We start from the raw sequence: 17,876 nt of genomic DNA, 5'->3' as shown, positions 1-17,876 counted from the left end.
ATTCCCCTTCAGAGCCAGACCCTTCAAGGCCCTTTCATCTCCACTCTCCCTCTTAGTAACCTCAGTAGACTAACTCATTTCTATACAAGTGATATCCAAATATACAATTCTAGTCCCTCCCTTGAGGTCAGATATATGGAGACATCCCAAAGGTAGCACCTTCCAAACAAGACTTCCGGTGCCATATTCAGAGCCATCACCTCCTCTGAATGGCCCCACTCTTAGGAACATGCTGCCCCTTGTCCATCCAGCTCTTGCCCTAACGGGCTTCGCTTCCACTGGCGGGTGGCCTGTTGGTGGTGGAGAGTATTCATCCCCCTCCCATTTCTCAGCAGGGATTGGTGAAGGTATAAGTCAATCAAGTAAATTCAAACCCAAGACACAAGAAAAAGGGGATTCTTACACTCATGAGATTAATAGTTTATTTGTTTTCTAAAATATGCATTTCAAAGAGACTTCAAAACTGAGGTTTTGACAAATTTTTGGCAACTCTTTAGCTTGTGGATGAATAATTATGATGGTAAGTTTTCATGACATATCCATTCCTAGCAAATTATTGAGACTCATGGGAAATGTTCCGTGATTATAGAACCTGTGATCTCCTAAAGCAAAGAGCATAGCTAAGCGAGGACTACAATATTTTAGTTACACAAAATAAAGACTTTCTCCCCCTCCAAAACCCTCCCCCCCCCCCAATAACGCCAGTGCGGCTTCCTACACAGGAACACGTCAACTTACCTGGCAATGACTGACTCCTTGGCTACAGGGAAAACCTAGTTTTCCACTGATCACAAACAGACAATTTTGGTATGTCACATACAAGTGTACTCTGTAACCATTTACAAGGCGGAGCAAGTTTTTTTTTACAGTGTTCTGCTACGAGAACCCCCAGAGGGACTGCTGCTTAATCTACAGCTGAAGCCCCAACTGATTCTAAAATAAAAGACTGCCGTCACGGATTCCAATGATCCTTCCTTCTGGAAGCATGATCTACTACAGTAGGGCGGAACTCTTAGGGATCCACCAAGCAGATTTAAATATGCCTTAATTTAACAGTTGTCAAGCAGTCTCAAAAAATCAGATCCACAGATAAAAGTCTTTCGGCTAATTTTAAAACAGTAGACATGCTTTTTAGATTTTTCTGAATATCAAATTATATATACACATATACACTGAGACATGACAGGCTAATTAAAAGCTTCTTAATTAATTTTACAGTTGCATTTCCTGGAAAAGTTAACCTTCCGAATGAATCACTGATAAAACTGTTGATCAACCTGCAAAGAGTGGAGTCTGAAACGATTTTATAGAGGAAATAGCTTTGAAATATTCTGAATTTTGAGTGCTACTTAAAGACTACTTTAGAAACTCACATCTAAATGCCAAAAATGCATCAAGAGCATTCACGATAAGAGAGGCAACATATTTTCCGATCTTCCCATGATCTACTACAGCACACGTCACCTAGCCTACCTTGCTCCTGCTCTACAGCGGCACAATACGCACGGACAGAGAGCCCTAAGTGACTTGAGAGCAGCGTGCAGAGAACGGTGTCATAATTTAAGTAGAAGCGAATGGGAAAATAAGCAGGTATATAAAAAAAAAAAGTCTAACTGTACAGAGCCTTGAAATAAAACAAATCTCAAAAATATCACTAAGAAAATGAACTGAAAAGTTTTTAATTTGAGAAGCGGATGACACAGGGAAATAATCAGTTAAAACAAAACAAAACAAAAAAAATAAAAATAATCAGCTGAACCCACCATTTCATTGGAGGAAGAAAGGAGAGAAGAATGTGGGAAAGGTTATTCAGATTCATGATAAGAAAGCTAGCCAGGGAGAAAAGGACTCTGGGTATTTCTCAGTTGTACTGCCTTTCACACTCAGATCTGAAGATCTGCTTTAGGAAGAGGGGCTCACAACCCCCAGTGACGTGACCGACCCATCTGTCTCCAAGGGCAGACCCGTGCAGCCCAAAGCAACAGAACTATCATCCTGTGCACGAACATGAAAAGAAATAGGTACGTTCTCTGCACCAGGTGCACGACTGTCGGCACTGGTGCCCACGCACATCTGTCCAGGGCCCACAGTGAAAACAGCACGTCTGGGGCGGCTCCTCCCGGGTCACTGGATCGCCTCTACATAATTCGCTGGGTACAAGCCGACCTGCCCGTTGTCCAAGCGTCCTTTGCACCAGCCTTGTTCGTCTTCATCCTCGATTTTGGTCAGCTCGTCTCCTGGCAGAAACAGGGCAGAGAAAGAGAGGGATGGGAGGTGAGCGCCCAAAATGCACTGGGCAGGTGACAGAAGCAGCCCTCCGGGACAGCAAGGCGGGCATGGGGACTCCCACTTTATTATTTCATGGCGGGGAGGGTGAGGGGAAGTTGATGTTGTCATTATCCCCCTTTTAGAGAAAATGAAGCGAATGCAGGTTAAATGATTAGCCCCGCTCAGGGTTTAAGGCTGGACTTGAATTCAAGTGTTTTCCTGACTGCAGGCTCAGCCCTGTAACTTTAAAACAGCTGGTAGCTAGGTGGCGCAGTGGATAGAACACTGACTTGGATTTAGCAGGACCAGAGTTCAAATCCAATCTCAGACACTTCTAGCTGTGTGACCCTGGGCAAGTCACTTAACCCCAAATCGTCAAGAAACGGAAAACAAAAAACACCCCACAACTTTGTATCAAATGGCTGATACAGTCTGATCTCCAGTATATATACAAAGCAATAATACAAATCTAGAAGAAAAGAGATGGCCAAAAGATCCCAGAGTAAAGGGGGAAAACAATTTTCCCAAATGGCGATAAATCAGCAGTAAAACCTGTGAGCCTCCACTCCGCCCCATCACGCCGCAGGCCCTTGGCCAAGGAGATGGAAGTCAACCTACCGGCCTTAAAACTGAGCTCATCGTGTTCCTGGCCTTCGTAGTCGTAGAGGGCTCGCACCCGCACCTCGGTCGCGGAGCTGGCGTCTTCGTCAAAGGGGTTGGAGTCCCCGTTCGCGTCGGTGGAGGAGAAGGGATTGTTGGCCTCCTCGTCAGACCACTCGGTTGGATAACTCTGAGTTTTCTCGTAGCTGCTGACGCTGAAAAAAAATGTGCAATACGACTTCTCATTCAAGGGCCGCCAGACCTGGGGCGAGCAGACCCACTGTGATGACAGGTGTCCCCCCCCCCCCCCACTACTGGGCAGACCCAAAGCCTGGGGCGGGGACTGTGCCCTCCATAGCCCCGGCATAGCCCGGAAGGAAGGGAGACAGGAAGCGGAGACGCCAGACATCCAAGCCACATTCGCAGTCAGCGCCAAGAAAATATGCCAGGGAGAGCTCAAGGGCTCGGCAGCGCCTTCAGGCCCCTGTCTCGGCAGAGCCCGCTGGGCAAGCCAAGCTCTGGCAGACCCTGCCCAGCAGAGTGGTCGTCCTCTGGGCACGGAGGTGGGCCTAGCGCGCAAACCATGGTTAAGAGGAGGACAAGGACGAAGGGAGACGCAACGGTGTTAGCGCTGCCATCATCAGGGCGGCCGGGGGAGCCCAGGGCCATCGAGGACAAAGAGAAAGAGACGTGTTAGGTGTGCGAGGGGGCCTGAGTTCAGGGCCTGCATGCAGTGGAGTGCCGCAAAGCCCCCCGCCCTGGAAGCCCTGAGTGGAGAGAGCAGGAGAGTGAGGAGGAGGAGGAGGAAGAGGAAGACAGAACGGCAAACTCTTTCACCAACTTTTTCCGCTTAACGTCCTCCTTCTCACTGACAGTACTTTCCGTGTCGTCTTCATCCTCAAAGGGGTTGTAACTTGACTGGGACTGCACTGACTGTATTGTGTCACTCTGGACACTAAGGTTACTATTTGGGAAAGAAAAAGCAGCAAAGTGACCCCGTGTCATTGGGAGGCAGCGTACGCAGATGTCCCTGAGCCAGGCTCTGTGGAAGAGGAGGGGGCCCGTGGCCAGCCGGGGCCGCCAATTCTCCAATCCGAGAGGCTGGGGACGCACTGGGGAACAGGAGGAGGACACTGGGCCGTGCTTTCTTGCATTCCAGCTGTGGATGTGATGAAGGCTGCCTTCCTCCAGTGACTCTCCCGGCCGGGGATACCGGGGGCTGTGAGTGTGGGGGACCTTTGGCTAGCTAAAGGTCACAGGTGGGTGGGCAAGGTCTCCCTCTGAGGGGCAGCTATGCCTCGGCAGGAAAGCCTTCTCTGGCCCTTTGTTGGAAGCCCGCTCCCCTTGGAGGCGACTATTCAGACTCCCCAGTCCCCCGTCTGTCTGGAGAAGCCCAGCAGAAGCAGCTCCTCTCAAACTTCTGCGAGCCAATGCCCAGCCCTTCCCACGGTGCCTTCGTGCTCTCCTCGACGTCCGGGGCACGGGGTGGCCCTCCCTCTGAGACATACAAACCTAGCCCAGGTTTGCAATCATGCTTGCCAGAAAGCGATCTGGGGAAAGCAGGCCCCCGTCCCCTGGAGGCTTGGTCAGAAGGCCTTCGGTCAATGGCTCAGGAATGGAGGGAACGGAGAGAGCCGAGTCCCGCCGGGCCTTGGAATTACCATGTAATGGCCACGAGCTCCATGGAACCTCACAAGCACTTTGTGAGGTAGGGGACGGAGGGTTTATGCCCATTTTATAGCTGAAGAAACAAACGCAGAGGGAACTCGGGAATTTCCCCAGTCACTAAGTGCCCGAGGTATGGCTTCAGTGCCCGAGGGTCTCGCTCCTGCCCATAGCGCAGCCCGGCCGGCAGCAGCCATCACTGGAAGCCTCTTGGAGCCGAGGAGCTGACTGGAGCTCAATTTCTTGGGAGAGCTCCCAAGCTCCAACACTGCGGCCCCTCTGTCTATGGGAATGATGTTCGCCCTCCTATCCAATGCTGCCGCCCTGGGGATGTTGCCAGGGGAGGCCTTGCCCTCGGTGCTGCCATTTCCAGCAGTCTCTCCTACCCAGTTCTACTGGGAGCCCCCCAAGGGCAGAAAGACCCAGTTTTTCTCATCCTCACATCTCTAGTGCTTTGTACCTAATACAAACTGGGAACTACAGAAGTGGATTTTGTCCACGGTGGGCACATGAAGCCCCGAGGTGCCGCCTGACAGCAGGGGCTGAAGGAAGGAACTTCTCAGCCCCCCAGGGGAGTCATTACAGGATCTTCCCGAGGTCCAAAGGGCCGAAACTGGGGGGAGGATAGGCTCCCAATGGCCCAATGAGAGGGGTGACCTCCAAAGGATGCATGTGCCTCATGATACATCATGGTTTGGGGCAGTCAGCCCCCTCCTTGGGCAGCTCTGGACAACAGGAAGGCTCGAGGAGGGACACTAGGCAAGGCCGGCTTCGGAGCCCCGCTAACTCACTGACAAATACCCAGAGGCAGCAATGGGGAAGCTAGTGAAGCTACCAAAAAAATCCCATCTTTATCCGGGGCCATGAAGGCCCCAGAACAGCCCAAAGGAAGCAGGGGCCCTGCCCCTTCCTGCATTACTTACTGGTATTTGATGCCATAAATCCCCCACCCTGACCCTTTCCCATCTGGCAATGGGGCAGCGGGCTCACTGCAAAAATCTATTCAGTATTGGCTTTTTGGTGATAGATCTGGAGCCTCGAAGGGCCCTGGCATATTTTCGGCATCCCAGAGGTCACTGAGAAGGATGCCCCAAAACCACGGGTTCTGTGGAGGGTCAAGGAAGGGAGGAAAGGCACCAAGCTGTCCTGCCCGCCTCCTGTCCGGAGCCCATGTCACGATCCAGAGCCTCCCGCCCTCACCTGCTGTGCTTGTTGGACAGGGCCTGGTCTCCTGTCTGGTTAATGCCCGTCAGGGTCACGCCATCTGAGGCCTTCTTCTTTTCTCGCCTACTCAGCGTTCGGTTCAGATCTGCAGACCATTCCTGGGGGGGAAGGAGAAGCCTTTAGGAACAAGAGACGCTGGACGTCTGCCCTGCTGCCTGCCCTCAGCTGACCTCCTCACCAGCCCTGCCAAGATGGCCGCTCCAGACAAGCAGTGCCCATTCCAGAGAAGGAGAATGAGGTTCCCAACTCTGGGCACAGCAGGATGCAAGTGCCCTGGGCACCCCTGACGTCCTTCTTACACATAAGTCTGACTGGTGGCCAGACTTTGGGCCGTGTGCCTGGGAGCCAGCAGTGCGGAGGGCACATGCTCTGCAGACCAGCCTCCTGGGCGGAAAGGCCGGGCCCACCTGGGAGCACACAATCCCACAGGACTTGAGGGCTCTGCAGGAGGGCCACGGAGAAGACCGCTCTCTCCCTCCTACCCTTCAGCCCTGGGTGCTACCAGCACCTCCAAGTCCTAAGTCCAAGTCCCCCCGTCCCCGGCAGGCAGCTCCTTAGACGCTCCATGCAGGCTAACTGACTCCCAGCCTTGCGAGGCGGTTTCTACCAGGATGAGAAGACACGTGTGCCCCTTCCTTTGGCCCGGCTATCGCCCACTTTTTTTTTTTTTAAAGGCTGGGGTTAAGTGACTTGCCCAGGGTCACACAAGTGTTAAGTGTCTGAGACCAGATTTGAACTCGGGTCCTCCTGACTTCAGGGTTGATGCTCTGTCTACTGTGCCACCTAGCGGCCCCTAGGTTATTCTTGAGGCCCCCAGCTTCATCACTAAGAGGGAGATGAAGGGACCCCAGTGGGGATTCTTCTCTGAGGACTCAGAGTCTCTCATTAATAGACATGCACGAACATTAATGGGGGAAAAGGGATATCTTGATTTCTGCTCTTCTCTCCCTGCAATTTGGCATTTTCTCCTGTTCCTTAGAAACACTGTTTGGGGGAGAGGTCCCGGGGTCCCCTACTGAAAGGCGTTTCAGAAGCTCTGATTTCAGCCCTGTGGCTGCTCAGGTCCCTGTAGACTGAAGGCAGGATGGGGGCTGGGTTTGCGAGGCTGCCCAGGAGTGCTGGACCCAATTCTGCCAGTCCTCAGTCTCAACTTTGCCTCAGGGCAGGGCCGGGACAAATTGGATGCAGGCCTGTGAGAAAACTGGCTTGAAGGAAGGCAGCCTCAAGGTGCCAACCAGGACAGGAAATGAGCGGTTCAGCAAGGAGGTGGGATACTGGGCTTTTGACCACTGAGCCACCAGCCCTCCCCGCTTTGTGGGAAGGGGTGGTCCCAGGCAGGGGCAGTTTACAAAGCTGGGTGCTGGCAGGCTTGTGCCTTTGTGCCTCAGTTTACCCCTTACTACACTAGAAACCAGTCTCTGTGTGTGTGCCCATGTATATGTGTGTGTGTGCATAGAGACCATATAAAGCCATGCAGGGGAAATGAAGGAAGCAACTAGAACTTTAGGTGTTATGCACAAATTTTACTCTCCCTCCGAGCCTCCATTTTTCTTTCAGTTCCCCCTGGCAGGATTCTATTTGCTCAGAGATGTCTATCTACTTCTCTTGCCTCAGAGAGGCAGAGTGGGAACCAAACTGCATGCTGGGACTTGGTGAACGAGAAGGGCGCTGCTGTTGCTCACACAAGGTAATGGGATGAACACGTAAATAATAACATCAAAGCATAACTTACTTCGTCCTTACGGTTGGAAAGCATAAAAAGCAAGATCACTTCATTAGAAAAGTGGACACAGGCTCAAAGAGCAGCACAACGGCATGGTGGCCAAGTGGCTGGCCCCCCTCTCTCGCCCTGTCCCTCCCTCAGGTGGGGTCCTTCAGGCCCGGCTCCTACGTCAGGCAACCTCCCCAAGACGCCCGGTGACATTAGCTAATGGCCCGCGTCTCAAGGAGTCCCAGGGGTTGGTGCTTCTCAGGAGAATCCAGCCGCCCTGCGTGTGCTGTGGTGGCGGCCTCCCACAAGCGCTGTCTCAACCCAGGCTCCTCTTCCCCCAAGTTAGTGGGGAGGCCGATGGTTCCCCACCTATTGCCCTGGAGCAGCATGGAGATGCAGCAGGGGGGGAGGAGGAGGAATGTCTACTGCAGACCAGTCTGGAGGAGCAGGTCAATTTATGAATGCCCTCTACGTCCCCTGAGTAGGCAGGCAGGAGACACCGACTCTGGATGACTCAGGCCCAGCCTGCTTTGGGGACTCCAAAGTCTGGGGTCTCAGGGTTAATTAGGGCATCTCCCCAAAGGGTAGTCGTTCTCGAAACAAAAACAACCAATCTGCTAAAGACAATACTCCCGGCTTCATACTGAGAGAGATGCTATCACTGGTAGCTGAGGAATTCTGGGTAATGGCTCAACTCTCACTGCCCCTTCCCCAAACCCCAGAACAAGGACGAAAGACAAGACCACGAGGGCCCGCCGCCTACCTCAAACTGCGGCCAGTTCATGGACATCCCAGGGCCGTGGTTGGCGCGGAACCACCGCAGGTCCTCCACCGCGTCCGCCGCTTGGATGCTCTGCTCCAGCTCTCTGTAGATGCTCTTGTAGCTAGGCCGGGGAGAGAATGGGCACAACTGTCACTCCCGGCCCATCTGGCACAAGGCCCCCTTCTCCAGGGCTGTGGCTGCCGTGGGGCCCTTTAAAGTCAGGCCCTGGCAGCACGGCCCCATAGGCCCCAGAAGACACCCACATGTGTGTTGGGCCCTGTGCCCACAGCCTATCTAGCTGAACAGAAGGGAACAGAAGATATTCTAGAGGCTTCTTTCTAAGACCCTATGGAAGAAGCAGCAGAGTAAAAAGCCCATTTTACAGATGAAGAAACAGGCCTAACAAGGAACTGGAAACTGAGGGGATGCCCATGAGTTCGGGAATGGCTGAATATTTATGGAATATGAATGTTCTATAAGAAATGACCAGCAGGGTGACTTCAGAGAGGCCTGGAGAGACTTATACGGACTGATGCTGAGTGAAATGAGCAGGACCAGGAGATCATCATACAGGCAACAAGATCATAAAAAGATCAAGAGCCATCTGCGCCCAGAGAGAGGACCATGGGAACTGGGTGTGGACCACAACATAGCATTCTCACTTTTTTGTTCCTGTTTGCTTGCATTTTGTTTTCTTTCTCATTTTTTCCGTTTTGATCTGATTTTCTTGTGCAGAAAGATAACTGTTTAAATATATATAGAAGAATTTTATGTGTTTAACATATATTAGATTACTTGCCATCTAGGGGAGAAGGTGGGGAGAAGGGAGGGAAAATTTGGAACACAACATTTTGCAAGGATGAATATTGAGAACTGTCTCTGCATATATTTTGAAAATAAAAAAAAAAAAACTATTATTGAAAAAAAAAAAAGAAAAAAAAAAAAAAAAGAAAGGGGCCCAGAGGAGTGGTGTCAGTCAGCACCAGGGAGCTCTCCAGTCATATGACCCTATCACCCCAAATGGGACGGAAGGCTCAGGAAGGCCTAGGAAGGCCTTAGAGAGAACCTGGCTGGGAACAGAGCCCTGAAGGACAGAAAGCACACAGGAGCCCCGGAAGAAGCCCTCCTCGGAGGACACCGCATGACCTGCTAACTCTGTTGTACCTGGTGTTTATAGACCCGGGGCCTGGGGACTGCTACCCAAGAGAATCCTGTTCAGAGAGGACGGCGCCCTTCTCGTGTCTCTCTCGCACCTCCCACCACCAGGGGCTCACAGAGCCTGGCAATGTCTGCCCGAGCTGCATTCCCTCCCCCACCGTCTGGGCAGTGAGCAGGCTCTGGACTATCCTGAGAGAAGCCACACTTTCCTTTGCCTCAGCCTCCAATCCTGATACCCTGAGGCTGCTGCTTTAATGTTTTCGTCACTGAAATAAATAGGCAAAAGACAGCGCCTGTCCTAAGGAGCTTCCATTTTAATGGGGGAGACAACATGCTGGCCACTACATGCATGCCAAGGCAGCAAGCACTTATTAAGCACCTACTGTGTGCCAGGTACTGTGCCAAGCACTGGGATCCCAAGAAAGGCAAGAAGCCCTCAAGGATCTAAAGATCAAATGATCTAATGGGGGAGACAACATGCCAATCCCTCTATCTGTGGAAGATACAAGCAGGATAAACTGACGCGAGATCACAGAGAGGAGGTGCCAGAATCCAGGCAGAGGAGGAAAGGCGTCCCGCAGAAGGTGAGGGGCTCTGGCTGAGCCTGGCACACCCACAATTTATCTGCACTGATCTTTCTGTTCCTGGCGTCATGACCTCAGTCACATGGTCATCCCACAGGGCTTTCTATGAATTAGCAGAAGGATTCCATGGTGGCCATTAAGCTGCTGATTGGGAGAAAGGAGAAACCCGAGAGGAAGTGGGGGTCAAAGCCCAGAGGGCACCTGTCCTGTCCAATGAGCGCTTCCCTGGCAGCTGCCTCTTCTGGATGGAAGAAGCCAAAGTGAGAAAGAGGGGCAGGGATCCAGATTCACAGAAAGCTTCAGTGGGCAGGGCCCGGAGAACTTTGGGTGCCACCATCGCTGTTGGAGCTGGGACAAGCCCAGAGCACAGTCTCAGAGCTGGGAGCCCCAAAGGGAGGACCAAGGGGTTTTTGTAGGGGAGTCCACCGCCCTCAATTTAAAGACGCATCTGGGGTTACTCGCCAGCGTCCCAGAGAGGTAGAAGCATGACTCAAACCCAGCACTTTGGGACACTGACTTGGCTCCGAGAACACCCAGATTCTGTCATCCCAGACCGGCGGTCACGGGCCAAGGGCCACACCTCTCCTTGGGACAGCCCGTTCTGTCTTCAGACAGCACTAGCTGTCAGGGACGCTGTCTGTAGGCTGCCCTGACATGCAGCTCCTGTAGTTCTTGCCTCCTGTCCTGACCCCAGCTATGGTTCCACATCCTCCATTATCAGCTGCTTTGACAGCCCCTCCCCACCGGGCACATGGCACGGGGCAGAGCATGGTTCCCCTGGCTGACTAGGGGCTCCAATCTATGTTCCCACACACCCCGTTTCCTCCTTAGCTTGTCACCTCTCATCAATACCCTGTGATCGGCTTATCAGAATGCTCGGTTTTCTAAGGTTCACGTGCAGACACGTCTGAGCCTTGAACATGAACTGTCTAAATGATCCCCGTCAGACAGAAAGCTCCTCAAGGACAGGGATAACGGTTTCTGCCTTTCTTTAAAGCATTGGTGCTTAGCATAGGGTCCGGCACACAGTGGGAGCTTAATAAGTGCTTGCTGATTACACACATAGAGTTATTCTATGTGAAGTCACAACAGGGTAAATCTCATGTTAGTGACCTTGGCCAGGAAGGCTCTGGACCTCCCCCCATTACCTGGGAATGTTAGACAGGTCAAGATGCTTCTGAACCTCCAGCAACACCTCCCGGAAGAAACGCAGGCGTTTTTCCTCAAACTGCTGACACTGTTCAAACACTTGCTCCATGTTCTCCATGTACTGGGGGGTCCCTTGGTCCAGCTCCTTCAAGGATTTCTCATATTTCTCCTTGGTCTAAAAAAAAAAAAAAAAAAAAAAAAAAAAGACCCCACCCGTCCCCATTCACAACGTGAGGGAGCACTCACTGCTCTCCCAGCAGCCTCCTGGAGCGCCCCTAAGTGTGGCCCCAAATGCACCTGCCCCAGAAGGTTTGAGTTCACCATGAGAGAAAAATGGGGGGAGCCTGTGGCTGCTCACTGTTTCCCCCGACTCTGTTTGTTACCAGCCAATAGGATAATAAACACAAAAAATGGAAAAGTTTACTGTCATGTAGGGGAATGACACTGACAGACAGAAGTGTGTGTTTGTGTGTCTATGTACAAAATAACCACAATGGAGTTGGTTGGGTTTTTGAAGGGCGGGGGGACAGCGAGGCTACTTATAGAGAGGGGGAATCACAAAAAAGTATTGAGCAGAAACAGATGCTTGAGGAGAGTTTTGAAGGCCATAAGAGTTACTAAAAGGCTGTAAAGGGCAGAAACTCTGAGTAGGTGCACTTGGACAACGGAATACTTAAGGCTAATTACCGATTGGACAATACTTTATTAGCATATGCTTGGAAAATGGCCCTTCTAACACTGATGCATTGTTGGTGGAGTTGTGAAAGAATCCAGCCATTCTGGAGAGCAATTTGGAACTATGCCCAAAAAGTTATCAAACTGTGCATACCCTTTGACCCAGCATTGCTGCTATTGGGGTTATATCCCAAAGAAATCCTAAAGAGGGGAAAGGGACCTGTATGTGCCAAAATGTTTGTGGCAGCTTTTTTGTAGAAACTGGAAAATGAATGGATGTCCATCAATTGGAGAATGGTTGGGTAAATTATGGTATATGAAGGTTATGGAATATTATTGCTCTGTAAGAAATGACCAACAGGAGGAATGCAGAGAGGCTTGGAGAGACTTACATCAACTGATGCTGAGTGAAATAAACAGAACCAGAAGATCTCTGTACACTTCAGTGTTGTATGAAGATGTATTCTGATGGAAGTGGATATCTTCAACATAAATTCACTTCCAGTTGATGAATGATGGACAGAATCAGCTACACCCAGGGAAGGAACACTGGGAATTGAATGTAAACTGTTTGCACTACTGTCTTTCTACCCAGGTTACTTATACCTTCGGAATTCAATTCTTACCGTGCAATAAGAAATTTGGTTTTACACACATATATTGTATCTAGGTTATACTGTAACACATTTAATATGTATGGGATTGCCTGTCATCTAGGAGAGGGAACAGAGGGAGGGAGGAGAAAATTTGGAAAAATGAATACAAGGGATAATGTAAAAAAAAAAAAATTATTCATGCACATGTACTGTCAAAAAATTATAATTATAAAATTAATAAGAAAATAAAATAAAATAAAAAGGAAAATGGCCCTTCCCATTATCCTGTGCTGGCTCAATCAGTGTATACAGAGAAATGTAGGAGGGGCTAGGGGGTGGAGTAAGTCAAGCCCGAGTCACTTTGGCAGTAGAGGAGGAAAAGGGAGGTTGTGGAGATCTTGTGTCCATTCCCTTCACTTCTACCCCTAAAGACTAAAGACTTTTGCTTATCCTGACTCTGGCTGATTCTAAAGTACCCAGGGTGCTAGCGCGGTCGCCACATTTGGTGTCCAACATGTGGACCAAGGACCCTAATTTCACTGAAGAAGTCCCTGGTGACTAGGAAATAATAGACAAACAGGGAATTTACTTTATTAAGGGCTAAACTAGTAACCTTTTCTAGCTGAAATGGGGCAGATATTAGGAAAAGATTCTCCTCCATCCCCAGCCCCACCTCCTCCCTGAGGGGGCTCTATAGAAAGCATACTTAGGTTGATCAAGGGACAAGGCTTAATTGTAACTTGGGAGCAGATCGCTAGTTTCTTGGGTACATTAGAATGCCCATCCCTTTGGTTCTTAAAGGAAGAAGATATTGGGGCAGATAATTAGAAACTAGTAAAAGATCAACTATGTGAATACTACAATGTAAAGGTCCTGGTTCAATTTCCAAGAAAACATTCTATATATACAACATAATACAATTGGCCTTAAAGAATCCTGCAAGTTATAGAAAAAAGAAAAGTTTTAAGAACAGCCAGATGAGGAAGTGTGAGGAAAAAGAAGACAAAGGACAGATTAATGGCAATATCACCAGAAGGCATGAGGAGTTAAATGAACCTAAAGGGCGTGGTGGTTCTTGCTTTCTTAAGGCAGCTTCAATCCCACCTAAACTGGTTGTTCACAAGCCCCCATCATCTTCACCTTCAGGGATAGAGGGAGGAGGAGTAGTGGGAGGGGCAGTGATTACCCCCTCCCCCCCAGCCATCACCTCCTCTTATGACTAGATTGCAAAAGGCACTACTTAAAGCCACAGAAGAAGGGCAGGATACAGCTGATTTGAAAATAGGAATGTATCCTGTGATTCAACAGTTTAACTCTTCAGGTCAAGAAAGTAGAAGACACACTCCTTTTGATATAGAAATCCTCAAAGACCTAAAAAAGGCTTGCACTCTTTATGGGGCTACATCAGCTTGTGTTAAGATGTTATTACAGATTTTGGCTCATGAAGTCTTAACCCGTAGGGACTGGAAATCTATAACAAGGAAGGACATGCTTAGAACCTAGACAAAACTTGTTGTGGCTTTTTGAATATAGTGAACTCTGTAGAATACAAGCCCAACAAAATGTCATAGTGCAGTTAATATTCTAATCACCTATGACCAACTAATAGGTGTAGGTTCTTACGCAGAAATTTTAGTACAGATTAATTACCCCAAAGCAACATAGGAGCAAATTGCTGCTGCTGCTGCTGCTGCTATCAAAGCATGGGCTTTTCTCCCCGGTAAAAACGACAAGGGAGAGGCCTTCACAAAAATAGCACAAGGGCCAAATGAACCCTTTGTTGATTTTGTGGGGCGTTTGCAGACAGCTGTCATATGAACTAATGGTGAAAATGCAGTAACAGATATTATGATAAGGCAACTTGCTAAAGAAAATGCTAATGAGGTTTGCAGAAGAATTATACTAGGATTACACAAGGATGCTCCTTTTGAGGAGATCATTAGAAGTGTGCCACAGGGGGCACAAATACCTTTTATAGCCAGGCTATGATGCAGACTTCCCCAAGCTCCCAACATGGGAAGACAGGGTCCCTTTTGGCAAGGGACTTCTAGATAAACTTGTCAATGCTTTCAATGTGGTAAAGTAGGGCATCTGAAAGCTCAATGTTGGCATAGAGACAGAGTGAGAAAAGAGTGTGAGAGAACAAGACCCAAAACCCCCTGTCTAAAATGCAACAGAGGCTTCCATTGGGCATCAGAATGTAGACTGATTCAGGGAAACAGGATGAGGGGCCCAGCCCCAGGGCCCAAGGCAAAAAACACTTGGGGCATGATGGCAGCCAATGCTACACTCAGAGAGTGCCTAGAAGTCCAATACCCAGACATGACCAATAAGCCAGGAAGCAATCTGATGGGAGAAAGGGATTACATTTGGGGAGAATAGAGTTTTATGCAGCTGGGACAACTGAGATGCCCCCTAGAGAGGTGAAATCTGTTCCTCTCCAGCCAATGGATCCCTTGCCTCCAGGCACAGTAGGCTTGACCATTTCACCTCCTGAGAGTACTTACAAAACAGTGTTCATCCATACACTGATGTGGGAAACTGGGGAATGTGTAGAAAATATCCCAGTTATTAATACAGGTAGACAATGTGTGACTTATCAACCAGAGGAAGCAGCAGCATCAGGTTTATTGATACAGACTCCTAATAAGCAATTTGGTGATAGTTGCCCAGATTCTGACTCCAAGCAACAGAATCCAAGAATATACTGGACAGCAGCTGTGACAGCTGACCAACCTATGCTCACTATCTATATAAATGGCATACACTTAAAAGGACTGGTAGACATAGGTGCAGATCGTACAGTCATTTGAGGTGCCAACTAGCCCAGTTACTGGCCAAAGATTAAGGCAGACACCTATATGTCTGGCATAGGAAGATCAATAGCAGCTGAAGTTAGTGTTACCCCTTTGAGATGGATATTTGAAGGTGAAACAGGAGTTTTTACTCCATTTATAGTTGAAAAAATCCCCATCAATCTGTGGGGAAGAGACATTTTACAACAATTAGGATTACAAATGAGTACTTTGGTTTTTTAGGCAGGGCTGCTGTTGAAAGCCTGCCTACCCTTTCACCTGTTCCTATCCAATGGAAAACTGATACACCAGTGTGGATAGAACAGTGGTCCTTAGGTAGCAATAAAATTCAGGCCTTATAATAAGATATAGTATAGGAGCAACTTGACCAAGGACATTTACAACCTTCTCTAAGTTCTTGGAATTCCCCAGCATTTGTTGTAGAAAGAAATCTGGAAAATGGAGGATGTTGACTGATTTAAGAAAGATAAATGAACAGATGGAAACTATGGGAACTCTTCAATCTGGACTCCCATCTCCTACTCAATTGCCTAGAAAATGGCCTTTTTGGGTGATGAATAAGGATTGTTTGTATTCTGTCCCTCTATATAAGGAGGATATGAAAAGGTTTGCCTTTTCAGTGCCCAGTGCTAACTTAGCTGAGCCTTATAAAAGATATGAATGGACAGTTTTGCCACAGAGAATGAAAAACAACCCTACTCTGTGCCAAATGTATGTTGCTGCTGCTCTTACTCAGTAAGAAAAGCATTTCCAAAAGTAATAGTTACATTATATGGATGATATATTGGGGTGTGCACCTGAGGAACAAATGTTAGAAGCATGTCTACAAAAGACCATAGAAACTCTAAAGAACTACAAACTGCACATAGCTCCAGAAAACGTTCAAAGACACGCTCCTTTTCAATACTTAGAGGACGTGAAGTATACCCTAAAGTGCTTACAGTACAAAAACTTTCCTTAAGAACAGAGAAGGTAAACACCTTAAATGACTTTCAGAAATTGATAGGAGATATCCAATGGATGCATCCAGTGTTGGGCTTACCTACCAATTGCAACCATTATATGACATTTTAAGGGGAGACAGTGTTTTAAACTCACCACAACAGCTTACAAAAGAAGCTCAAGAGGTTTTGAGAGAAGTTGAAATGGCTTTATCCAATGGAATTGAAAGAGTCACTCAAAAACCCTTGGAAATATCAGTTTTTGCTATAAAAGAGACACCCACAGCAGTTCTTCATCAAGGAGACAGTGTGATAAAGTGGGTGAACCTCCTAGAATAACCAGAAGAAAGCCTTACTTCTTATCCAGTGCTTGTGGCTAGAATTTTATCAAAGGCCATTAAGCAAGCAGTACAATTATCTGGGATAAGACCTGACAAGTTATACACCTTTTATACTAATGCACAAATTGATGTATGCTGTGAAACCATCCCAGAGTGGCAAATTTTATTAGCCCTGGCTCCAAATTTTACATACAAGTCTCCATTAAAGATAACCAGACTATTACATAATTGGTGATGGATTCTTGAAGAAAAGGTTTCTGAAGTTCCTCTTAAAGGACCAACTATCTTTACAGATGCATCCAAACATTATATTTGTGCTGTATACTCTTGTGACTATAGAGAGAGTAGTCAGAACTCCTTTTCAGTCCACTCAGTAGAATGAATTGTATGCAATCATTCTAGCTCTTACTTATTATCCAGGAGATATAAATATAATAATATAATTATTACATACATATAATATATAATAATATAATATATAATAATATAATAATTACATATATATATATATGTAAATTTGTAGCCTCCAAGATATATCAGCTATTTAAGGAACTTCAAGAACAAGTGAGAAAACATCCAAGTCAGGTTTATATCTTGCATGTTCACTCACATAGTGGACTTCCAGGTCCTATTTCTGATGGTAATTCAAAGGCAGATAGCCTTCTAACCATGTTGGCCAATACTCCTTTATTTCAGGAAGCCCAAGAATCTCACTCTAAATATCATCAGGCTGCTCGAACTTTACATTTACAATTTGGAATAAAAAGAAAGAAAACTAGGAGCATAGTAAAAGCCTAAACAGCTTGCATTCCTTTCCATGTTCCTACGCTCCCTCCAGGGAAGAACCCTCTTGGTTTGAGACCTATTGAAATTCTTTTGGTCGTCTGTCTTTTATCCATGTTGTGGTAGACCCCTTTTCAGGATTCACTTTTGCAATACCAGCAGCAAAAGAGATAGCCCGAGTGGTCACTGAATTTCTTATACAAGCATTTGCAATTATGGGTGTGACAATGGACCTGCATATACTTCTAAACATTTTGCACACTTTTGTGCACAGTATAAGATTTTACACACCATTGGAATACCCTTTAAGCCTCAAGGTCAGGCAATAGTAGAGAGGAGAAACAGAGACATTAAGACCCTACTCCAAAAACAAAAGAAAGGGGAAGCCACAGGTAATCCTAGAGACCTTCTAAATCTAGTTCTTTATACTATTAACTTCTTGATTTTTGACAAAGATGCACTGACTCCAGCAGACTCCAGAAGGTTTTATAACCCACTGAAAGGGGGTGAGAGCAGTCCCCTGTCTTTAAATAATCATCAGGTGATGTGGAGAGACACAGAAAGTGGTGAATGGAAGGGACCAGATAGGTTAACTGCTTGGG

General features: G+C 47.9%; 1 protein-coding gene across 4 annotated transcripts in view; it reads right to left on the bottom strand.

Moving 5' to 3' along the window:
* Positions 1 to 408: 408 nt before the first annotated feature.
* The window catches only part of PACSIN2 (protein kinase C and casein kinase substrate in neurons 2), a 152,700-nt gene continuing 135,232 nt past the window's right edge, over positions 409 to 17,876 (bottom strand). For 2 of the 4 annotated variants that reach the window (XM_074271891.1, XM_074271892.1), the window contains 6 exons: positions 11,122 to 11,297; positions 8,232 to 8,352; positions 5,734 to 5,855; positions 3,710 to 3,832; positions 2,887 to 3,083; positions 409 to 2,237 (listed from right to left, as the gene is read on the bottom strand). In XM_074271891.1, the coding sequence (XP_074127992.1) occupies positions 2,125 to 2,237; positions 2,887 to 3,083; positions 3,710 to 3,832; positions 5,734 to 5,855; positions 8,232 to 8,352; positions 11,122 to 11,297 (852 nt within the window). In that variant the 3' untranslated portion in view covers positions 409 to 2,124. The remainder of the gene's footprint in view (positions 2,238 to 2,886; positions 3,084 to 3,709; positions 3,833 to 5,733; positions 5,856 to 8,231; positions 8,353 to 11,121; positions 11,298 to 17,876) is intronic. The other 2 variants (XM_074271893.1, XM_074271894.1) reach the window with 1 other exon arrangement.

The sequence above is a fragment of the Sminthopsis crassicaudata genome, chromosome 5 (assembly GCF_048593235.1).
Source record: "Sminthopsis crassicaudata isolate SCR6 chromosome 5, ASM4859323v1, whole genome shotgun sequence".
Classification (NCBI taxonomy): Eukaryota; Metazoa; Chordata; class Mammalia; order Dasyuromorphia; family Dasyuridae; genus Sminthopsis; species Sminthopsis crassicaudata.
Note: the sequence above shows the minus strand (reverse complement) of the source record. Positions and strands in the feature narration are given on the sequence as shown.